Source organism: Rhea pennata, chromosome 1, assembly GCF_028389875.1.
Source record: "Rhea pennata isolate bPtePen1 chromosome 1, bPtePen1.pri, whole genome shotgun sequence".
In the NCBI taxonomy this organism is placed as follows: Eukaryota; Metazoa; Chordata; class Aves; order Rheiformes; family Rheidae; genus Rhea; species Rhea pennata.
This window is the reverse complement of record NC_084663.1, coordinates 152,011,539-152,036,303: the sequence shown is the minus strand read 5'-3', so window position 1 is coordinate 152,036,303 and position 24,765 is coordinate 152,011,539. Positions and strand designations below refer to the sequence as shown.

The window sequence follows — 24,765 nt, the reverse complement described above, 5'->3', positions numbered from 1 at the left end:
TGCTAGATCAGTCCACTACTTCCTCACTTGGTTGTAGATGCTCATCTCCCTCTCCTGTTTTTCCTAGTTTAAAACTATCCTCACCAGATGGGCCATCCTATTGGCAAAAATATTTTTACTCCACTTAAGTGGATCACGTCTCTTCCAAGCAGTTCTTCATCTTCAAATAGGGTACCATGAGTGTGAAAGCCAAATCCTTGTTGCTGACATTAGCTATGCAACCACTTGTAGAGTCACAGGATCCATCTGTTCCTCCTTAAGCCATTTCTCCTCACCAGCAGGATTGAGAACACCACCTGAGTCCCTATGCTCTTAACCATTGCCCCCTTCCAGGATTTTCAAGGATCAGAGTGAAGTTTGTTACTGCTGTGCATATGATGGACAGCAGTTTTTTATAGATTTGCTCCTCATGGTATAAAAAGCCATTTCTGCTGTTGTGACATGCCCTTTCTGCTGTCCTCACTCTCCTTCTTTCCCATTTAACTCTCGTGCAACAGATGAATTCAGGGCTAGAGAATGCTAGTGTCTGAAAGAAGGGCAGCCAAGCCTTTGGCTAATCCTACTCTTGCTCTGCTAGCAGAGAAAATACAGCTTGTTAGTCCTCCCACCAGTTCTGTCCCTGGAAGTCATGACTAAAGACTAACACTTCCCCAGACCTACAGAAGAACTCTATCCTAGTTCAAGACATGGCATGCAGTTTGTGTGGTATTTGCTTTCCCTCTAGAGAAGAAGAATTACTCAGCACTTTTTTCTTCTGCTTCTGTGTTACAAGTAAATATTTTAGATGCAAAAAGTTAACTTTTCCCCAACCCTTAGGAGCTGAAGTCCTAACACTTACATTTGCCAGGGTGATCAGAAAGTCAAGCAAGTTGATGCATGAGCTTTATTCATTGACCTGTCTGCATTCCTGCCTAGCTCTGCATTTTTAATGATTATCTAGTTTGGCTCAGCAGATTTATACAGTTCACACTTCTTAGCCAACAAATACAGAATACTGAGAAATGATCTTAGGCAGTGCAGCTCTTCCTGCAGTTATGGGGTTTTTCCTAGATGGCCTGTAGTGTTTTGAAACCCATGGTGTCACAGTGAAAATTAATTGACACAGATTTCTGCTAACAATTCAGAATACCTTTGCTTGTAAATTAGCATGGAAAGAGGGACTGACAGCAAGTGGGTTTCCACTTTCTTTCCTGGAGAGGTTTGACGTATTGGAGGGCACTTGAGTTTTTTTGCTGGTACAGATGGTGGTTTAGGATTAGATTTAAAAGTGCCAAAATATTAAGAAAAGACACTGTTGCCAACAAAACTTGTTCCCCCCCCCCCCTTTTTGCTTTGGGATATATGCTTGGTCACAGACAACTCTTTAGTCATCAAATCTGCCCTAGGCAAATATAGTTTAGTCCTGAGACTGGCTGAGGTGTGCATCCAATAGCCTTCAAATGGCCATTTGCCAAGTTTAGAAACACATGTCTTCCTTCTGGTCAAGGATATTTTATTGTGTTCTTCTTTTATATTATGTGATGGGCCATGTCACAAGCAAAATATGAATTAAGGATAGTGAATGCCTCTTTTGCAATAAGCATAAACAGAAAAGAAGGCAAAAGCAAATTTACTGTGAATTGCTTCTCCTTAATGCGTTCATTTATCAATTATTCTGTGTCTTGCTTTAGGCTTTTGAAGTATATGTAGTAAGCAGAATGCTTAATACATCAGCTATTTTAACTTGTCTGTTTTCACTGTGGACACTGCTGAAATCCTTTAAAAAAGAACTCCTATATCTTCAAGGTGAATAGCAAAGCAATTCTTTGTGTTAGATAAGGAACTGTACCAGGAAAGAGAGTGACTGGACCGTTCTCATAAAGCAGCACTATTCAGCACTGGGGAAGGAAGTTATTAAAAGGGTACAGGTAGTGTCCTCTCAAATGAGATAACTAGGGCAAAGAAAAATTAATATACTCACATGGATTGTTGGCAAAATGAGAGAGGTAAATGTAATTCTGAGGAGATCCATTCTTGAAAAAGTCAGCATGCGAGTTTGTGAACTGCTTATCCAACCATCTACTTTGGCTCCAGCTCCACAGAGGTGTAAGCATGGGGACATGGGACATGACGACTTCACACTTCTTACAGACTGAGCGTTTTTTGACTATTTTTTCTCTTTGTAGGAACCCAGACCTTTGCATAACAAAAGATGCCAGTTTTATTCAAGTGGAATAGGATTCCTGTATGATGCCTACCAGACAGAAGTAAGTAACATCATCAAATGTTCATTTCTGCTGTGATTTGGGGAGCAGGGGCAGAGGGACGAGTGTTTGAGAGGACATCTGTGTGTGTAGGGCACTGATAGAAACCCAAATGTTTTTTCTTCCACAAGTGATTCCTCCTGTGCTCAAGCCTCCCATCACTGCAAAACATTAAACCCAATGAAGTTTTGAGTCAGCTTCACTGTTTATATGCAGGGTATTTACGCTGGGACTGAATGATTCCTATCCTATCTGGATTGTATAGTAGCTATCTGGAATGTATTTATCACATTAGCATCTTTATCTAAGAAGGTTTTTCTTGACTTCAAGTGGTATAGAAAAGATCTAAATGAATCCATCTGCATTCCCCAGAAGAATTCAAATCTCCTCTGTATTTACTGAGCATATGCCAAGAATGTCAGTGGTCTGTATTCAGCTTTTTTATTATCTCGATGACATTAACATGGTCGGAAAAGTATCCATGCCCAAATGGCTAGCCTCCTGAGAAGCCCATATTTAGTTTATTTTCCTATTTTTCATTTTATTATTATGGTAAATTGGTGGAAGTGAGAAGGAAATCAAGCAGAGAAGGATTGAAAACAGACAAGCAGTGGTATAACTTAAAAGAAGCCAGATGTCCTTCACCACTATTCCTCCCATAGCTGTGAAAAAGTGTATGGGGAATGTTGCTGTTAATAATTTTAGACAGCTTAGCTAAGTATTTCATCAGCTTAAACAGCTAATACTGCTTAAATCTTGCTGTTAGGGTACCCTGTTGTTGATTCCAGAAAAAAGCATGACAAAAATATTTCATTGACCTCCTCGCTTAAAGACCTGTCCAAACAAACCTGTGACCTGTAAAAACACCCTTTCCTGTAAGTTTTATTCCATCCTTTTCTGAAGTGTGCATGCACACTCAGACACAGATATGGTCTAAGAAATGCTTCTGATTCCTCTAATAAGTATGTAGCACTATCTCTTTGCTGAGGTCACACTGACTACACCTCCCTGCAGGTAAGCCCCAGCCACGTGATTCTGGCCACACAGGTTTTCCCTAGCTCTGGGAATGTTTAAAGTTGGGCCAGCCTTAACTCTTCACTCTAGTCTGGAAAAAAAAAAAAAAAAAAAAAAAAAAAAAAAAAAAAAAGAAAAGAAAAAAAAAAAAGAAAAGTGTATCCTTTTAAAGTATTTACTTTGTAATAACATTCTTGTCCGCTTGTCCATATTTTTCTGGATCTAGAGTCAGCATATGCTAATTCAGAGTTAATGATCCATGACATTTGAGCTTGGCTCTCTCTTTTAGAAGTTAGCCAGGTAGTGACCAGCGGACGTGCTCTGCGCTCCAGGTGAACACCTAACCAGGAAGGCAGGCTGTTTACTAAGTGTGCGTTTCCTTTCGATTGCCATCGCTAGCGTGTGAGTGGTCTCCACCTCGTGGAGTTTGCTGGCTTCAGTTCTTCCCTTGCTCAAAGCAAAAGGATTTTGATTTTCTTGCAATTGCTATGAGGTGAGAATATCAAAACAATTGGTGCTAAGGGGATAGAAAGGCACAAACAACCAGAACATGAAAAAGCTAAATATCTGGTCATTGAAATATAAAAATAGGATGTGACATGCAGAATACCCACAGATGGCCTATTTCCATCACCCTTAGTCACACCAGACAGATATTTGTTTATTTTGATTTATTCACTCATCTTCTAAAAAGGAGTGTCTTGATGTCTTCCTGTTTGCATGCTTTAATAATATAGTGATAAAAATAAACAAATACACTAACTCTCTTGGCCAATATTTTACTGCTTTGTAGCCTAGAATCTGTTAAAAATATATTTCAGATCTTGCTGATCTCCCTCTTCTTTCTTGCCTTCTACAGTAAAAAGAGTCAAACAAACTGGCCTTATTGCCAGTTGGAAGGCAGAAAACTATTTTTGTTTCAAATCAGAAGCATGCCCCAAAGCCGGTGTATCATGAAGAACTGCCCTTTTAGCAGTCCGCTCCATCTTACGAAGCAGCCTGATCCCAGCCATGCACGTGTAGCAGAAGAAGAGAGGGGTCTCTGAGATATGTGAATCCCAGGCCAGGCTGATCACATGCAGGGGAGTAAAACCACAGTCTTAAGATCTACTCTGTACAAAAGTCCTAGGGCTTTCCAACAAAATGCTCTTGATAATAGACGAATTGGCTCCAGGGTCAGTTTTCAATTTGCTTTGAGAAGTAGCCACCTGTGAGGTTTCAGTCACTTCCAAGCTAGACCTTGATTAAGCTGATGCTTTCACTGACAGTTACTGCTTCTACAGTAAATTGCAGCTCAGGCTGAGGAAGATCACAGCTGATTTCAGGTCAGAAAGCCCTTCTGTGTGAAATCCCGGTGAGTTCAAACACAACAGAACAAGGTTAACAAAATGATATTGTATCTCAGGACGAGATATTTTTGTGACAGGTGGGACGCGTCTGTATCAAACTGAAAACTTCGTTTCTGGATTGCAACTTAGACTGAGACCCTCCTTTTACAACTTAATTTCCATTTTGGAGTAGAGTAGCTGATTTGTATTAGAAACTAGTCTACAGCCTTTCTGGGCAATAAAGCAATCCAGAGCCAGCATTTTAACTTTAACACCCTTTTAACTTCCACTGCTCAAGCAAATCCCACTAAAGCAACAAGTATGGCAAGTGCGAGACCAGCAGTGAGATGAATGTTGTCTGGTGTTGAGTGTGTGTGTATAAGGCTCTCCTTTCCATTGGGAACAAACACATGAGGAGTACAGAATCATTGACAAGTGGCAGTTTTCACACAGAAGGATGCACAGACCCAGAAATCATGAGCTGAGAAACATACTTTAGCATCTTCTGTGGAGTCTGTCTCACAGACTAGAACATTCGTGGCTAAGCAGCAATGAGAAAGACTATTTGATGGAAGGTTTTCAAAAGTAGGCATGCTGTATCTACTCTTTCACTATGAGGAATTTTCTATTCAACAAAACATTTTATTTTCATTTTGCAAACAGAATATTTCTCAGTGGTTACAGCATTTTTTTTTCTATCAGAATAAAAAAGTACACAAAGAATGTGTTTCCTGTCTTGCTAGCTTTGAAAACCTGACAGTTCTGGAGGATTTCAAACTCAGTAAGCTAAAGATCTCAGAAGAAAGACTTTCATACAAAGTATTTCAGTTAGCCTGCTGAAATAGATAGAAAAAATATATGCTCACCACACTTTAAGAGTCATTAAAATGATTTCTTGTCTGGATAGAGAGTGGCTTGCATATGCCTACATTTATTGTTCTAACATCTGTCCAAGCCCTGGGATTCTGCTCACACAAATAATCTTTTCAGTCTTATATTTGAGAGCCTGTTATAAAAGGTACTTATTTATTGGAGTACTTGGATCTTTTCTGAATAGTTTTGTTTGTGGGCTGGGGGATTGTTGTTGTTGTTAATTATTTGCTTCTTCAGGAGAGTGTTTCCAAAAGGAAAGAGCTTGTGCTGGGAAGCGGTTCAGAGAAGCTGGCATTCTTGCCCATTTCCCCTCTGTTATGGAGTGGTGTGGTTATCCACTTTGGTGGCTTGTCATGGTGTATCTCATAAGACTCAAGTTCCCTGCATCACAGCCATCAGGATCCCCATCATACAACTACGGGCTCTGAGTCTTAGCAGAATAGTACTGAGCAAAGCAGCAAAGGGCTTGAAAACCCTGACAGCTCTGGCTGCAGCTAAGCTCTTGTGGCTGCAGGGTTCATAGCCAGATGCCTCAAATCTCCAGGGCTGCTGCCCCAGATGAAACTCCTGGAAATGCCAGCAAGGTCCTTACGCCCAGCAGTTGTGGTTTTTAGACTCTCAGGATCCTTTCTGCACGACAGTAAATAAAACCTGCCACTGTAGCAGCTGCTTAGTTTGGATGAGTAGAGTGACTTGGAAATTGCACTGAAACACTGAGTATAATTGTCAGTCTCTTCTTTTTTGGCAGGTGACGTGTTATACCTTAAACAGTAAGTGCCAGCTGAAAGTAAAGAGTAACACCTGCTACTGCTGTGACCTATATAACTGTGAGAAGTAAGTACCTGTGTGCAGTTAATGTTCTCTGAGAAATCCTTGGTTGTTTGTCCCTCCTTCTAAATGATGGAGCTTTTTGCCTTTAGGCCAGAAGTACCACACAACAGGCTACTTGCCCATGCACTGGTGGGTGCTTCGTGGGAGAGCAAGGAGCCTTTCAGCCACTGACTATATGACCATTGCAAAGCCAGCTGATTTGCTTGCTGACTTGCCACCAGTGCTGGTCCGGGAAGGCAGTAGGTCCTGGCACCATTTATTCCTGCACTCAGCTACACAATAGGTTGTTATATCTCAGTTCTGCATAGCATGTGGATGCCTTCCCCAGACCCTGCTCATTTCTCCTCTAAGGTTGCTGAGCAAACCAGTTCCACTGTGGATGGAGTCCTGAGATCAATGGAGAAGAGCTCAGAGGTTACGTGTTAGCATTGCCATTATTTCAGTTTCTTTTTTTAAAAAAAACATGCCCATAAGCTCTTTGCTATGTGACTAAAATCAATCACTCAGTCTTAGCCCGATCAAGATTTGCTGTTGTTTATGCAATGCAATTTTCCCCGTGAGATTTAATTAATCCATTTTTTTTTCTACCAAACAGAGGGAAACAAAATAAATAGGAACACAGGTGACCATGAGTAGAGATTATGTTGTAGACAAATGCAGAACTCCTGTTAGTGTCAGCTTCTGTCTTCAAAGAATTTTACTAAATTGCCATATGATAGATACAGAGGGCCTTGTGAATGTCTCCTGAAGCTTTCCACTTGACTTCATCATTACAAAGCATGGGATGAGGGAGGATAAGAAGGGAGGAATTGTCTTTCTATGCTTCTGAAGGTCAGCTGAAAGGTTAACACAGGATTGCCATGCAGCAATTTAACAGGAATAAAAGGGTCATTAGGAAAAGCACATCGCAGCCAAGCTCAAGGGTTTATAATGTGGAATACAGATAAAACAAACTCACAGATCTGACACTGCACACCTGGCACATACAGAATTCAACTGCAAGCAGCATCATGTCTTGGCACATATAAGAAGCTGAGGAGAATTTCCCAGAGCAGAGCTTCTGCCCAGCTTGCTCTCTGCACACCTAACTTTCGTCTTGCCATGCAACCTCCATAACTCTCTACAGTTCACTCACACTCCCTCTTCTTTCCCTCTTTTCCCTTCTTTTTTTCCTTCTTACCTCTTCTGGGTGTTTTTGTTTTGTTTTCTCTTTCTTCTGTCATGTCACCATCCTTGAATGATCTAGACCTTTGTAAGCTTTGGATAGTGTGCTGCCAGCCATAATGGTTTAAGTTTAGGAGAATGACGCTGGCACAGTGAGGTAAATACATGTGGCTTCTGCGTAAAAGAGTAGATCTTGCCTTGATCCTCTTTATACTAGAGAAATAAAGTGAACTTTGGGACTAGAGGGAAGACATCCATGCACATGTATTTCTCATGCACACAGACACAAAGTCAGTGCAGATATATGAAATGGATTAAAATCCCTTATGAATGTTAGTCTTTTGCTTGTGTAAGATGTGTTACATCTGGACATGATGGAGGTATACAAAATAAATGGCATGGGAATGGTAAACACCCACACATTGGTACCTTTTCTATGACAGACAAATGAGAGGGCGTCTTAATTGCAAGGCAGTACACTTACTTTGAGAATGCTTTCTCCCACAGTATACAATTAACAGCTGGAAGTTAACAGTGAATTGAAAAGCTCAGCTCAATAGAGAAAATTATAAGATTCTTAAAAGTAAGAAAGTATCCAGAGTTATCAAATAAAGTGAATGAAACTCCATTGCTTAAAGCATATGGTAGTAACGAGATCAGGAAGAAAATCCCTCTCCATGACCCAGTGCTAGCTTCCTAAGACAGGCATTTCGTCTGAAATGTCTGGGACTGATCATTGCTGTGACAGTATTTAGTGATATAATTAAATATGTGCATTCTGCCAGTGTCAGGAATCCACAGTGAAGAGCCTGGGATTGGCATGGACAAATCCAAAGTAAAGAAGCAGTCTTTCTGTCCTACAGACTTGGCAATTTCAGTGCTTAGGGTGGCCAAAGAGAAGGAGAAGGGGGCACAGTCATGTGAAGTGACTCAGCCATACAACAGACTCGTGTGCAGTCAGGATCCTCTTTAGAAGTCAGAATTCATCAGCCTGATGGCAGCTGAAGCTACGAGTTTATTTAGTCAAGCAACATCTGAGCTCATATGATACAGCCCAAGTGAATCCAGCAGTAGCTAAACCACAGTGCCAGGACCATGTCCCAAAGCAAATGAATTGACATTTCCAGAAATTACTGGTTTTGGCTTGGTTCTTCTCAGAAGCATTGTGAGTTTCTCCATGCTGCCTTTCCCTGAAGAGCTTTCCCTACCCACCATCTCCGCTACTGTCCCATGTGCTAGGGAGAGGGGAACAGAAGAACATTTCACAAAATATTCACTCTGCCTTCCAACGTAATCTGATGGCAATTTCCTAACAATTACTGAAACAGAGTTGGTGTGTAAAAAAATCTTTCCGTCTTAAATAACTGCTTAAAAGAGCTCAGTAATGGACCAGCATTAATGAAGATACTGGGAAGAAGTGCAGGAAGGAGTGCTTTCAAATTCTGTAGTAGGATGTTTCTTAGTTTCAGTGAGACTTCACAGCATGCCTGATTTACCATATCCATTGCATTATTTACAATAACCAGTGCAGAAAGATAAACAAAGATTTCTGGATAGCACAATCCATAGTTTAAAGGCACATCATTATGCTGTCTATTAATACTGTACTCTGTGGCATCTGTTAATTTCAAACCACAGACACCGTAAACAAACATAGCCAGCTGGCAAAATCTCCTTTCCTTTGGTAGCATTAATGCTTAAGCTGCTTGCCTTCCTCATCATTAGAGACGGCAGGAGATTTCCAGGTGAGCCATGAACAAAGCTGTGTTAAGCATGTTTCTGCTGGTAGCTGCTCTCTAGTGCATACAACAGCAAGGGCAGCGTCCATTTATTAGGACTATGTCTGTGTTTGGAGAGCCTTAGCAAAAGACAAGAATCCCCGCTGGCGCCAACACTGATCAGCCAAACTGTTGGCCCTATTGCTGGGAGTAACACTGGTGTTGGCTGAGCCAGTTTTTGTCTACAGTGACTTTCTCTGCTTCATTTGAGCAGTATTTGCACCTGTGAGTGGGAGTATGGGTCATATTCTTTGCAGTAAGCAGGGGGCATTCAGGTCCTCTGGTGCTCTATATTATATGCAAAATCATTCCCACAGTAATGATGTTTTCATTCCCTTTCAGTTCAGAACAGTCCTCCAGCTACTATGAATTTCTCGGAGTGAGCAGCTGTCAAGACGTGGTTCACCTGTACAGGCTGCTGTGGTCCTCCACAGTCCTGAACATTATTGGGTTGTTTCTGGGGATTATTACAGCAGCCATTCTAGGGGCATTTAAAGACATGGTAAGGCTCACAGTTTTGCCTTTTCTGATGACATCTGTGCTTACTGTTTTTATCAAATGGGTCAAAAGCAAAGGGAGCATAAGTGTGCAAAGGAAGCTCTTTAAACGTATTTCTTGCATGATCTGTGAGTCTGGAGTCACAGCTTTAGGCTGATCCACTGCCAGCTGCTCACAGCTAAGTAGGTCAGGTCTGGTCAACACATGAATGGATGGGAAAAAGCAGACGTCCATGTGAACTCATGCTAGTGATTTACTTCGTAGTATCTTTTTTTTTTTCTAATTCAGCAGTGAACATGTGGGCTAGCACAGAGGTGGAGTATATAGATAGTAGTATATAGATAACATGTAACACTCAAGTCCTAGCTGTGACAATTGAAGCTTATATAGTTCTTTCCCCAGGAATAGGGATTAACTCTGATGTACCAGTTAAGTTTTTGTTTAAACAACTGCATTCAGATCTCATTAATCTTCTCTGTTGTTTCACTAAGAAACACCAGTCTTCACTGCTTCCTATGCCATGCCATTATTTTGTGCTGATAGGCACTGCTGCATTCAGAGGAGACTGTAGGCAGGGACTTGTGTGATTTTGTAAATATGCCTAGATTTTCTGACATGTAAAAAGGGTGAAGTACCTGTTCCTGGATTATTGCTGTCATTAGTCATGCTTACTACAGCAGTGCCTACAGATCAACCAAGCGGCTCTCATTTTAGTGGGCACACAGCAGATGTGCCTTCTTCAGATGACCTGAAGAACTTCCAACCTAAATGGGCAGAGGTGTGGGGACAGGGGTGAAATGCCTGAGCAGAAGGGAGAAATGCCTCATTAGTGCCAAGACTGTTTTGGTGAATATTCAAGAGGAGATAAAACTAAGTACAAAGAAAAGTGAAAGGAAAAGGAGAGGGATGAAGTAAGGAATAGAAAGGAAGAGCCTCAAGTGTAATTTGTACTGGGGGGAACATACCATGGTGCTACTCAGAGCTGGAGTCAGTAAGCCAAGGACTCTGTCAGAACTGGAGGGCATCCAGGCCCTTCTCTGACTATATTGTTGGCTCCTTCTCCAAGCAGAGAGTAGTGTCCATTTCACACCTTTCCTACATTTCTGGAGCATCACCTGTCAAAAGTGACAGAAAGGCTTAATGCTCAAGGGGGAAATATCTTCCTGTAGCAGCAGCAAGTTACTGATCTGTGCTGTTGCATTAATTCCTGGTATTGGCCCCTCTATCAGTCCTCAGGTGTCAGGAGAAATTGAGGCAGCCCTGGAAAAATTACACCTCAAGAGCTGACCAAGGCACAGGAAGGACATCTATCTGGGATGTTCTGCAGCTATATCATATACAGTATGAGTTAACTAGGAGCTCAGGAGCAGTAGCAATTGAATCTCCTTGGGCTGGACATTGTGTTTGCTCCCCTTTCATTGCTGTGCACTAGTTAATAGCTGTGCTTCCCCATCTGTAGGCCAACTCCTTCCCTTCTTTGATACATGGATGCTGTCGAAGATTAAGAGGAAAGGGATAGGACAGGGTAATGTTGCAGGCTACCTGCAGCCTTGCTCCCAGATGGCAAACCTCAGGAAGCTTCCTCAGGTGGTTGTGGGTTCTGTTGTGCTTCTGGCAGAGGATCTGGCAGAGGACAGCCTGCCTGGGCACTGGCTGCAGCAAAGCCTCTGTGGCAGCCCAGCTGCCTGGCCTTGGGGCCAGGAATAGCTAACCCACAAACCTGCAGCTAACAAGGCAAGAGCACAGTGCTCATCTGGTCGCCTTGGCTTGGTGGCTTTTGTTATGATTTTGCATGGTGCCAGATATTTAAAAAACCTCCTCAGTTCTGTGGATACAAATGATTGGTCTGATCAGTGGTGGGATCTGGGAGCGCTTCACCCAGTGTCCTTTGGATGACAGCTTACCTGGGAGCTTACAGAGGCTTGCTGAAAAAGAAAGGAGTGTGCAGCAGCTGACAGCAAAAGGCCTGAAAGTGTGCTGGGAAGGGACATTGGCCTTAGAATCACAGAATCAGTAAGGTTGGAAGGGACCTCTGGAGATCATCTAGTCCAACCTCCCAGCTCAGCAGGGTCATCTAGAGCGTGTTAGACACGGTTGCATCCAGGCGGGCCTTGAAGATCTCCAGAGAAGGAGACTCCGCAACCTCTCTGGGCAACCTGTGCCAGTGCTCTGTCACTCTCACAGGAAAGAAATTCCCCCTCACGGTCAGGCAGAACTTCCTGTGCTTCAGTTTCTGCCCATTGCCTCTTGTCCTGTTACACGGGACAACTGAAAAGAGTTTGTCCCTGTCCCCTTGACACCCTCCCTTCAGGTACTTGTACACGTTGATAAGATCCCCCCTCAGTCTTCTCTTCCCCAGGCTGAAGAGGCCCAGCTCTCGCAGCCGTTCCTCACAGGGCAGGTGCTCCAGCCCTCTGATCATCTTTGTAGCCCTACGCTGGACTCTCTCCAGTAGCTCCACGTCCCTCTTGTACTGGGGAGCCCAGACCTGGACACAGTACTCGAGATGAGGCCTCCCCAGGGCTGGGGTAGAAGGGCAAGATCACCTCCCTCGACCTGCTGGCAACACTCCTCCTAATGCACCCCAGGAGACCATTGGCCTTCCTGGCCAAAGGGGCACATTCCTGGCTCATAGTCAACTTGTCATCTACCAACAGTCTCAGGTCCTTCTCTGCGGAGCTGCTCTCTGGCAGGTCAGCCCCCAGCTTGTACTGGGGCCTAGGGTTGTTTTTCCCTAGGTGCAGGACTCTGCACTTGCCCTTGTTGAACCTCATGCCTTCCTATGTAATACATATTCCCTTTCTTATATGCAATCAATCATGTGTGTTTGCTGTAGCAAATGAGTCCAGGCTATCTACAGCATGTGTCAGGGCTCTTAAAAATGACATGTTAGATCACAGCCATGTAAATTATCTGAAATTTACCTTTGTTAAGAGTCGCAAAGCATCTGCTGGAAACTTGCCTTTCTCCAGCACAAGGCGAACAACCGCATTTAGTCCCCACCTGTAAAAAAAAGTGCAGCTAACTGATCCTTTATGCCTAACTGCAAGAGGCCTGATGCAAGGAGTGGATAGCAAGCTGCAGTCAGCTAGTAATGAACAGCTGTGGCTGTTTGACAGGAGGGATTGGAAGCAGCTTTCCCAGCTTAATTCATAACCTCCCTCTGAGATGACTAATAGCAGAAGGGGAACAGAAACAGCTACAATGGGAAAAGCAGGGAAGAGCAGCAACAAGAGGAGGGGTGGACAGCTGTCATCCACAAGTCTTTAACCAGACTGTGAAGCTTTCTGGTGCTGATATGTTTTTTTTCCTCCCTTCTGCCTTTATTTGTTCTTCTCCAGCTTTAAGGTGATCAAAATGTTGTTTATTCTGTGTCCCTGAGGTGTGGGTCCCCTAGAATAGGGGACAAGCTTTAATTAGATAAGAAAAAAAGGAAAACAAAGGTTTAATTTAAAGCAGTGTCCTGCCTTGGCACTATCACCTTCAGCCTCTAAGGCAGGTCCGAAGAAGCTTTCTCAGTGCTCCCCCCATCCCTTGCAGGGGTACCTGGGCTGCGGCTGCTTCTGCTAAGGGCTGCTACAGGAGTTGCCAGCGCCTCCCTGAGATGTGGACTGGTGGGGTCCAAGCAGAGAGCCAACTTGAAATCCACGTAATGTCTCAAATAAACCGCGGCTTAACTGGGATTTGGGCTGATGCAGGGTGAGCTCCAACTTGAGCAAATCTCGGCGCTGCTGGGGGATATCGTTGTGCTGCCTGTGGCAGGCGCTAAGCTGCAGAGACGTTCCTGGGAGACCTGGCGTTTCCATGACCTGGCATGTTCCCCGCGCCAGAAGGCAGTCCCTGGTTTGAGCTCTGAGCCCTGCAACCAGGCAGCAAAAAGCCACGCAAGGAAAAGGCAGCAATAGCAACTGTGCGGCTTCTCCCCAGGTGCTGTTCTGGAGCAAGTCTGTGGAGGCTCTAACTAAAAACCCAATCTGAATAAGCTGTTTAAGGTCTCCTCAGTGACAGGAGTGGAAAAAAAGCCCTCACTAGCTTAAGAGGAAAGATGAGTTTGTGTCAATTACCTCAGCACAGGAACTGTGCTATGTTTGTGAGAGTGCTACTAAAGAAGCAATCCAAAATGAAAAGACTGTTTCTTGCTCTGGCCTGTGCTTTTTCAGGGTCCTTTTGCATTACCTGTCATAACTGGCTTACTGATCTGCTGTTTTCCTTCATTACAAAAGGCATAACTCTTGGGAGAAACAGGAGGCCAAGAAAATATCGAAGAGAAGAGAGGGAGAAAGTGGCATGGGACTGAAATAAGAAAAGCATTAGAAATGTGTGAGAGAACAATTTTCTCTCTTTCAGGATGTTATCTACCCACAGAAATGCCTGTTGGTATTTTCCACGGAGAGCTGTAAAGCCCACTGAAATGTCTCAGGGCATTGCTCTAAGGTTGCCTTCCAGAAAAGACAGGGCTAGGCTGACTAGTCAAAAAAAAACATCATGTTTCTCTCTGGGGAATTCTGGCTGCCAAAACATGTTACAGAGGAAAACATTTGCAAAATACAGTGCAGTTGCCTCTAAACCCATCACATTTCCTGGCTAGAAAAAAAATAATAGTGTTGTTTTGGTGCCTGTGGGTTTTCTTTCTTGTGACAAATCCCCTCCGGTCCCTGGCCTGCTCCCCCCGGTTTTGCTGCGTGCCACGGAGCCCTGCTTGCTGGCTCAGTGGGAATCACCTTGTCCTGTCCTCGCCCTGAGGTGTCAGTGTCCCCTGTGTCATCTGTGGGGCTTGCACCCATCAGCTGGGCGCAAGGGGAGCTAGAGCTGTTCTTAGGGTATGACAGGACCTTGTTTTCAGATCTATCATGTGCTGGGCTACAGAACCGTGGTGAGACAGTTACCTTAAAAACATCTTTAGCAAACAGCAGGTCAATATATAATGCAAACAGAAGTGTGTATTTACAGCATCCAAAATGGTGACACACTGTGGTCATTTCTTTTGCAAGACAAAGTTAAGGAATGAATGAAGAACTTGCTAGTACTAAGAGTGAATGTAGAAGGTCTCTTCCATGCCCCCAGTATTTATGTGTTGAGTTGTTGATATTTTTCTGACACACCTTGCCAAGGAATCTGCCTGACCTGTGTTTGGGGTTGCATTAATCTCAAAGACCTCTGATCCCGGTGATGTATGCCAGCTTTTTTCCCAGACACCGTCCTGGACTTCTGAAAGGAATCTAGACAGATTAAATATCATTCCCTTTTCTCTCCCCTTCTTCCCTCGCCCTGCTCAGAAAACCCCCAGCAAAACAGACCTCGAGCTACTTAGCTACTTTCCACATATTTATGTCTTGGCATTTCTGTAACTAAAGGTGCAGCTTGATGTTATAAATAACCCTAGCACAAAAATACATGTTTTGGCAGTTCTCTGAGAGATCAGCAAGCTGAGCTGTCTCGTTCTGCCACTGCACAGCTGCAGCCCATAGGGAGCAGCGGCGTGTGGCTGGGTGCAAGGGAGGCCACACGCACTGCCCTGCTTTTCCTGCTCGCTGTCATGTGCGGCTGCTCTGGAAATGAGCACCATCACTTGTCCTTTCAGATGCCCAAATAGCGCTGCCACTGTTCGACTGGCCAGTTAATAGCTCCTTGCTACTCTGACTTGGGTGCCTGCTCCTGTTTAAAATGTCTCTACCTACCTTTGTGTTTTATGTGACTAATTTAATATAGCGGTCATTAACAGAATACTTGGTATTAGCATCTAACTAGCTTAAATACCCTCAAATCATACTTGCGAATCATTACTAGCTCCTGGTGAGACCAGATGGCCTGATAATGAAGTGCTTTGATCAGTGGATTTCGGATGGGTGACTCCGCAAACCTGTCTGCCAGGGCTGTTGCACTGTTTGTCCTTAACAGCTGGAGAATGTGGCTGCTGGTGGTGCAGAGGATTTAACAGGATTTAGAGAAATTCTTGGGGTTGGGACACAGACAGCTATGATGAGCCACAGCAGAACAGTGACGACAGGTTCAGAACAGACATCTCTTTCACGTTGCGCAAAAAGTGTTCCTTGCTTTGCTTGTGTCTGTACTCAGATGGATCTGATAGCGACAGAGCCTTCTCTGAGGAGGGGCATGTGCTGGACGCTGATCCAACCCTCATCAGGGTGAGCCATGGTTTGGCCTGCATAGCTACTGGACCTGAGGCAATCGCATTAGCTGCTTCTTGCTACTGCTCTCTACAGGGAAATTTTTCTCTGTTCCTCCCCATTGTATCCACCCAGCAGGGCAGGGAGACTGGAGGTGTTTTGAGGAGGGTACCTTGAAGATGAGAGACTTGCCTTCTACCATGAAATAGGTTTCTATTTTCAGGGTCTTTCTCTGTGCCAGTTCCTGGGGTGCCAGCTTCTCTGCAGAGCTCAGGCCTAGATTGTCAGATACCCTCATGTGGCATACCAGTGTCCTAGAATACGTTTTCTGTGTATGGACACAATTAATACACCCTTACTCAACCATAGCTTTTATCCTATCTCTGAAGGGTGCAGTGGTTCATGTGTCCCCCTGAAAAAATGGAAGGGAAATGTCAAAAACAGCCCTGGCCACTTCTCAGTATTTCTCTTACAACCACCATGTTTTATTATTTCAGGAAAAAGCAAATCCCATGCTCTCATATACAGGACTCTGCTAATAAAAATAAAAGAGAGAAAAGAAACCACTGAGATTCACTCAATTTGCAAAGCAGAGGGCCCTGAAAAATCTTTCACACAGCTTCACTGTCCTTCGCAAATAGTTACATAGCACAGGCTTTTAGGAACACAAGTCCCCTGCTACATCCAAGTTTTTATTCTGTTTGTCTTTTTCCCCAGTCCTATCATTTGCTTTAATAGGAGCCGTTACTTCTTCCTGCAAACTTCACCTCATGTTGCAGCTAAGGGAAATGCCAGTAGAGCCACAGGATATGATCAAGGAGTCAATTAAATTTTGGTGGAAAGGAGAATCCCTCCTTGATTTCATGCAGTAGGAATAAAATAAGCGTATGGAGGGCCAGCAGGAAAATCAACTTCACATGTGAGAGGGAGCATGTGAAAGTGCTCTGGATGTGGAGAAGGTCTTTGTAGATCTGCCTAGGAAAGCAAAGGAAAAGACACAAGGGCATCAGCTAGTTGCTAATGGAAAGAGACTGCAACAAAATGTGAAGGACTGGAGTGTTTGATGTTCAAGTGGAAGGAGGTCAAAGTTGTATGCCCTGCTCTTCAGGCTCTCACTGTTCTGGAGTCCTGCCAGTGCTGCTGTAACTGATGCTAGGCAAACACCAGCAGACATTTTCCAAGGGAATATTAAAATAGCTCTATAATTCTGTCAAAAAGTTCAGTCCAGATATGCTCTTCTCTCATTCCTTCTGCTACTTGATTTTTGTAGTATTGGTATTATGCTGGAAAATAGAGTTACTGAACTGCCAAGTCACTTGTATTAGAACCAGTTTCTGTTCCAGCTCCCTCTACACTGTGCTAATATATTGTTGTCTTTTGTGCTCAACAGGTACCACTGTCCCAAATTGCTTTCAGTACTGCACCTCCTCCTCAGATCCTGTACAATCCTGCCCAGCAGATCCTGACGTACGCTGGATTTTGTCCTTCTGCAGCAACTATTTCTACATATCCATCCTACCCATTACCTCTTCAGGTATAGTACAAAATGGCACCCTTCTTCTTCCATTAGAAAACTATGAGCTGCTCCTCAGTACGAAGCCTGTAGTGGTAGATCTTGGCTCCTGTGCAGTTCGGAAAGATGCAGAGTCATTCAGAGCTTGGCAGAAAAGTTTACACATCTTACTCTTTATATGGAGAGATGTAAACAGATTAGAACTCTTCAGGTAGAAGAAAGACAAGAAAGAGGAGGAAATAAGAGGTTTGTGAAGTCATGAGTGATATGGAAGGGATTGTGGCTGAATATCACCAATGATTTCTCATTGCACAAAATTTCGGTAGCCCCACTAAAGCTACAAGATGGCAAGATAAGCCAGAAATAGGTTGGGCTTTTACACACCAAAGAAGACTCAAATGCCACAAGATGTTGTGGAAGAATATAATTGAGGGGTTGGGGACTTAGTCCATCAGTTGCTGTTTAAAACAGTGCTTCAGGTGTTACCTGCAGTCTGGCTGCAAATGGCTGCCTACTGCAAGTACCAACAGGGGCTTGACAGAAGCTAGAGTCCTTCTTTTAGTTTTCCCCCAGGCATCTATTACTGACTACTGCTGAGACACAGGTACAGAGCTGGCTAGACCTTGGCCTGATCTGCTGTGTTTGACGGAGTCTGGTTAGTCTTACAGTTGAGGCTGGCCTAAAGGCAGGATGGAAAGTTGCCAGATTTACATTTCGCTTCCCTTGCAGGAAGGGATGGAGCATGAGTTGAGTCAACTCTGCTTTGCTTCCTTCAGAAGGATAAAGTGCAAGCTGTACTCTGAGCTTGCACTGACTCCAGCTGGACTGGAAAGGGCCATGAGTCGTGCTGAGAATGGTGTTTGCTTTCTTCGCCCCAGTAGCATGGTGGTGAGGGAACGTAGGTGACAAGAAGGCTCTCGACCCTCCTTTGCCAGAGAGGGTCAAACCTTCGTCTCCTGTTCCTATCTCAACAGGGTCTGGAATAGCTCTAGTGGAGAAAGCACTATTCCCACCACCGGTCTCATTGGAGTTATGTTACGGTGGTCACACCAAATATTAAGACTTTGCAATCTATGCCAGGGTACTTTTCTGGGAGGGGAGTGAACCAGGAATGTTTTCAGTTTTAATTACAGAAAATACAGGGGCAGCCCCAGGAGCAGGAACTTGCCTATGTAGGAGGAAGACGGTGTTCAAGTTCTCTACCTCTTCATCTACAAGATCAGGGTTACTCATATGGTTTATCTTCCTGGCCATTTTGCATTTGTTTCTGCACCGTGATGCACTGCAACAGGCAAGAGAAAGAGAGTTTGCACGCCTGCATCCAGCCTGGCCAGACAGCAGGGCAGTCTCCTGGCAGGTGGGTTTGTAACCCTTTGGACTGAGCGAGAGCACAAACACAGACAAGTGCTCTAACCTGCAGGGCCAGCACCACTGCCACCCCCAACTCATACCATAGAGTAAGCCCTGCTCTGTCCCCTGAAACCTTGTTCACCCAGCTCTCTCCCTGCACAATATTTAGGTGTCTGCACCTAATCAGTCTAGATTCTGCACCAGGGGCTGGCATGCATATGTTCTGCAGGCCTGAGTGAACTCTCTTCCCACCCTCACCCAGCTAGAAGGCCAACAGTGTCCCTGTGCCGTGCCAAAGTGCTGTGCCTGGCACATCTGACATCTGTCACCTCCATGACTCTGTTTGGCTGGTGCACCAAAAAGCAGACAGATTGAAGTGAAGAACATAGGGATGAGCTGTAATAACTAAATACACTGAAACCCTATAGCAATCATTGGAGTTCTTGTATTTTTTTAAAGCAGAGTATTTAATTAAAGCTAATGGCTTGTTTCTCTTTGACTGTGTAGTGCTAGACCAACAGGTACTGCATATTTTGTAATGCTTTTTAATTGAAAACACTGCACATTTAACATGGAATAGCTGTGGACCACCTACCCACATCTGAATCTGGATTATATCCATTTTGGGTAAATAACTGATGAGCTCAAGCAGTGGGACGTGATCATCCACACTGTGAGACTGTTAGCACATGCCTGATACGTGTTTGGCCTAGACCATCTAACAGTCTTCCAGCAGCAGCCAGGTCAGGAGATGGTAGGGATGATGGACCACTCCCAGTAGATCATTTACCTACAGTCACACTGGCTTGGTGGCAAGAGTTCACCCATAGGGAACTGGTATGTGCTGCGCCAGCTGGCCTCACGGCCAGAGAACAGCCCTTGGTGCATCTTATTTATTAATATAAATCAGTCTAGGCACTTTTGAAGACCACTGGTTGAGAGCAGAAAAAGGCTTGCTCAGAGATCTTTTTTTCTTTACTTTTAGCTGAAAAGCTGTGCTGTTCTGCAGAGTTCAGTTAGTATATAGCCAAGAGTATAGAGAAAAGGGGATAAAACCAGAGGAAATAAAGAATTAAGCTGAAGAGATACATGTAAGTAATCATAATCGTAAGGATCAATTGCAACCATTTAGTCCTGCATCCACTGAGAAATACATCATTATTTTCACCTCAAATTCTTAACATTCAACATTCTTTTCTTCTTAAAATTCTTTTTCATTCCAAAGTAAACTCTGTTCTTTTTCTAGATTTTTTTACTTTTTCTAAGAAGTGTGTTCATTTGTCTTCCCTCCCCTTCAGAGCAGTAAGAGGAAGACATCACCAGCTGTCTCCAAGCCAGGAGAGGTTAGCAAGAAGCACTGGGTTCCAAAAGGGAAAGCTCTTAATACTTTCCTGGAAACAAAACAAAACAAAACAAAAAAACCCAAAACACATAAACAAACAAAGCCCAGCCTTCCTGCATGAGCTAATTATGTTGTATTTTGGAGAGAAATAATTACTGTATCAGTATAATGGAATAGTTATGTAAGTAGAAAAAAACCCTTCATGATTTACCCTTTTGTAGTTTTAGCAAAGAAACATGCCTGATTTGGACCAGCCAGATCCTTAAATGACATCCACTTCTGTCACTTGAGAGCTGTGGACTGAATCCACAGGGCTGGAGGCTGTCATAACCCACCTAGTTGCCCCAAGCAGTGCACAGCTGCAGAGTTTAGGCCTTCATCAACCCCTGCTGAGCTGTTCCTGATCCTTAAGGCAACTGCAGACTTTACAGCCGGGCATTCTCCTGTCTAGATGTAAAGGCTGGCTAACTGTAAATGCTGCTGACGTTTAGGTATCTAGTGCTGTGTGACATGACATCGGGTCACACCTGGACCCTGCTGCTGCCCTGGGTGGGCCCTGGTCCTGTAGCCCTTGTCACATCTGTGTGGATGCCTGGGATACCTGATAGCATCCTAAATGGACTTAAACACAGGCACCTGAATGGAGCTGTAGGTGTCAGCAGTGTAGGTGTCTCCACCAGAGCTGCTCTACGCTTGAAGTCCACAGAGAGAGCTAGGCAGTTCTCACACATGGATAGTCTCAGCCTAAAGAAGAGCTATGTAGTGAGCAACACATATGCACCCCACAAGGCCTTTCCACAGACTTGGGGTGGGATTCAGTTCCTACATGTCACTATGCCTGTGCTGCTGAGCCCTTGCAGAGGACCCCTTCAACTCTTTCTGCAAACTTTGTGATCTGTTCTCCTTTCAAAATTTAAAGTGGCATTTCCTAGTGTACATACGGATGTTTGGGACCTTGGCTGATGTTGCATAATACTCAAGTATCAGGTTGTTAAGATAGGCTAAGAAATACGTTTTTGCTCTGTTAGCATCCTTTGGCCCAAACTTAAGGTGAGCTGACAACCACCACCTTTTGGGTTTTTTTTTTTTCCTACATATGTGTATTATTGGAGGTTGGACTAGATGATCTCCAGAGGTCCCTTCCAACCTTACTGATTCTGTGATCCTGTGACATCAAAATCTGAAGCTGAACCCTATCCTGGAATGCAATTCAGTTGCCTAAAGACAGAGTATCTGAGATGGCCTCATGTTTCCAAGCCATCCACACAAGGCCCAAGGTCTATACCAGACTGCCACATATCCCTGTTCATGGAGGTCCGGCAGGGCACCCTTGGACATCTCAAAAGCGTAATGTTTTTGCTTCTAGGTAGGCCAAGAGCCACCTGTGCCTTGGCAGTGCTGAGTCACGTAGGTCTGTGTGGTCCCCAGAAGTGTGCCAGAGCCTCAGCCCTCAGCACACTGTTAGAGCAGCCCTTTGGGCTCGGGCCCTGCACAGGTGGTCATGGCGCTGCGCATGCTGTGCACCATGTGCGTGTGACACCCACGTGGAGGCTGGCATCTCACTTTCAGGCCTCACCTCTTGTCTAGTAACCTAACTGTACAGCAAAATGGACCCTGACACACCTCCCTCTCTGGCCAGCGTTCCCTTGGGCCAGTAAAGGACCACAGTTGCTCCTCCCAGGAACGTATCCCTCCCACAGGACTGGGTTAGTCTGGCTTGTCCCAGCCCGCACCCTGCCGCAAGTCGCATTAGCTCAGAGTATGAACCTTAATACACACCTGACACTCCCACCACAGACCAGACTGGTTCCTGGTCACCTGCTGAATTCAGTATCTCACTGAGTAACTGTTTTCCGGAAAGGGGCAAAGAAAGCCTTAAATAAAAACAGGAAAAAAAAATTAAACGCTGGTAGGATTGCCTTAGTTTACTTCATACTACCTTGTACATACACTAACAGATAAGAGAAAAATGAAAAAAAAAAATAAAATAAAAAGATGACAACAGGAATTCATTTTTTGACAAAGATGTAAGCAAGCATTTATTTACCATGGCATGTGCTGACACTGCTACTTTTCTAATAGAGTTCAGGTGTGACTAGTCTTGGTAATGAGCCTGCCAACTAGTCAGGTAAATGAATAGCTGTGCAGGAGCTGCTGGTGATGCCAGCAGTCAAAGTGGTGCCAGTCCTTCCTGCCAAAGAAGAACACGTTACAGAAGCAGTTCCAGGGAAATGGTGGCTGCAGTTAGAGGTGGGGCGGGTAGAGGAGTAACAGCTGAAAGAAGAAAAATCCCCAAGCTCCAGCCCCTGCTCTTAGAGCTGATCCGTGTAGCAGGTCCGTAAGCATACCTGCATGCCTCCAGGAGAGCTAAAGGGCATGAACACCCTTCCTGGCACAATGTCCCCACTCCCACGCAGCAGCCCTGCAGTCAGCCAGCCTGCGGTGCAGACTCCAGCGGTCTCTTCTGTGTGTGTGTGTGGGGGGGGTGACTCGCGAGGCTGCTCCCCACTCACTCGGAGCCCCATGGAGAAGCCAGCACTGCGGCAGGGCAACTGAAACCATAGGGCTAAGTATCTGCCTTGGTACTGGTACTCTAGGTGAGGACTTTTTTTTTTTTTTTTTTTGGTATGGTAAGTACCCAAGACAGCCTCTTTCAGCCAAACCCATTGTAACTGAGACAGCCAAAGTGAAAGACTTGCAGGGGGACATATGCCTACATATAACTTTCTCTGAAGTGGAATCTGCATTTGGCACAGCAATGAGACCTTGCATTTATGCAAGTACTGTGACTCTGAGATAATTTAAGCTTCACAGTGATGCTGGAAACTAGCTACGTAACCTAATCAGCCAGGCAGGTACAGTGAGTCAGTGGGGAAGCCAAAGCATCCTTTGCTGCAGCAACTCCTCTTTTGTTCTGTTGCCTAGCTGTATGCACAATGCCTATTAAAAAATTACTTGGTTACAGATGTAATCTGTCTTGTTTCACTACACGCTGTAACTGCTATACTTAAGCACATGCTTTAATAGTCCAGTGAGTGCTGTGCTGCAACGCATGAGAAATTTAACTATCATCAAGCTTATTATATAATAGGTACATGGTAGACACTTAACGCAGAGCTGCAAATGGGGTGGTAATTCTTTATTGAAGAAGTTATTTTTCTTTGTCTATATCCAGCCTGCCAGCAATTTTCCAGGAACATCATCTACTGACATTTCTTTATCGGAAGAAACTCAGCCTCCATCTCAGTCCAGCTCCAGCTATGGTCTTCCCCCCAATGCTCCACCCCTCTATGCACCGACTTACTTCTTGCCTGGAGAAAAGCCTCCACCGTATGCACCATAGAACAAAGGATTTATTTTAAGTAGTTGGTAGGATCCTTTCGTTTTTAAGTTTTGGAAGCTCTGTGCAGTGCAGGCACTAGACTGACCATGGATCCCACCGCAGAGTGTGTTAGGCCGCTCTGCTCCGACCTGTACCTCGCCGTGAGCTGAGCAGAATCCTGGAAGCGTAAGGGCAGGCACATCGCCGCGGGGGTTACCAGTCACCACGCAGTTTGCCTGCAGTGAACTGCAGTATTGCTTTCTGGCTAACATGAGTGAGTTTTTTCCTTCTCCATATACTGCAGAGCGACTTGTCTTCACGAGAAGAGGGAAGAAAACACTCTGCATATGCGTTCTCTTTCCATAAGCCAATATAGAGGGGTTTTAGTCTGTGTTGTCTGTGTAGGTAGTTTGGAGCTCTGAGTCAATTACTCTGAACAGGAAGAGACCAGATGTTTGTTTCCTTGTAGCATTTATTTACTTTTCAGTGAAAGTGTTGTACCAATAATAATAATAAAAAAGTGTGGCAACTCTTTTACAATAAAATTAATTGTGTGGATTTGTATTGTACCTAAGGCTGTGTAAAGACAGGAAAAATGAAGAACAGAGAAAAAGTAGCCTACTGAGTAGTTCCCTCTTTCAAGTTCCAAACACCAAGGTTAATTTTACTGAGTCACATCAGTGTTCTAAAGTTGCAATTTCCAAACAGATATTTAATCTATACTTTTTAGCATTGGAATTTATTCCTGTCCAGTCAAAAGCACTGCATAAAGCACTGCATGCTGACCCCAGTTATTTATTTAAGCTGATCAGGACCTGGTCCAGTAATTTTACAACCACTGAAATAGAACTGATGAGTGCTTGGAATTCTTTTTCGCTTTAAAAAAATTTTTTTTGCTATTATTGAGGGTTAAAAATACTTTGACAAGGCTAAGCACAAACACCTTCAAAATTACCACCTACAGGAATGTTGCCTCATTGTGCATCACACTAGCAGGCTTCCCTCTTAGCATGGGGCTGCCATATTTTGTGGCAGGAGGAAGGAGGAGCTGCTTGTCCTATATATCTCACAGTCTAGACAGCAATAGAGCTATAGAAATTTCTTCAAAGGCCAAAGAGCAAAACAGGGAAAGGAACATATTTGTCATTAACTTTTTAAACAGCTGCTTCATATTATGAAATAAAAAAATACATATAAACAAAACCAACCTACTTAACAGTTTCCTTTGAAAGGAAGTGACACCATCAAACCAGCTGAAAATAGAGCAAAGATTGGAATGATTGTCCATTTACGTAATACTTTTTCCACCTTTCAAGAAATTTCTGTTAATTCATCTGCTGTACCTCTATTTATAAAAAGCAGATTCACTAATACACATAAA

At 44.0% G+C, this 24,765-nt stretch overlaps 1 protein-coding gene across 1 annotated transcript in view; it reads left to right on the top strand.

Annotated features, from left to right (window-relative positions):
• TMEM255B (transmembrane protein 255B) overlaps positions 1 to 23,405 on the top strand; it is an 81,188-nt gene extending 57,783 nt beyond the window's left edge. Inside the window, exons 5-9 of the mRNA XM_062601666.1 lie at positions 2,166 to 2,246; positions 6,207 to 6,292; positions 9,574 to 9,733; positions 17,248 to 17,391; positions 23,238 to 23,405. Coding sequence (XP_062457650.1) covers positions 2,166 to 2,246; positions 6,207 to 6,292; positions 9,574 to 9,733; positions 17,248 to 17,391; positions 23,238 to 23,405 — 639 coding nt within the window. The remainder of the gene's footprint in view (positions 1 to 2,165; positions 2,247 to 6,206; positions 6,293 to 9,573; positions 9,734 to 17,247; positions 17,392 to 23,237) is intronic.
• The last annotated feature ends 1,360 nt before the right edge of the window (positions 23,406 to 24,765 follow it).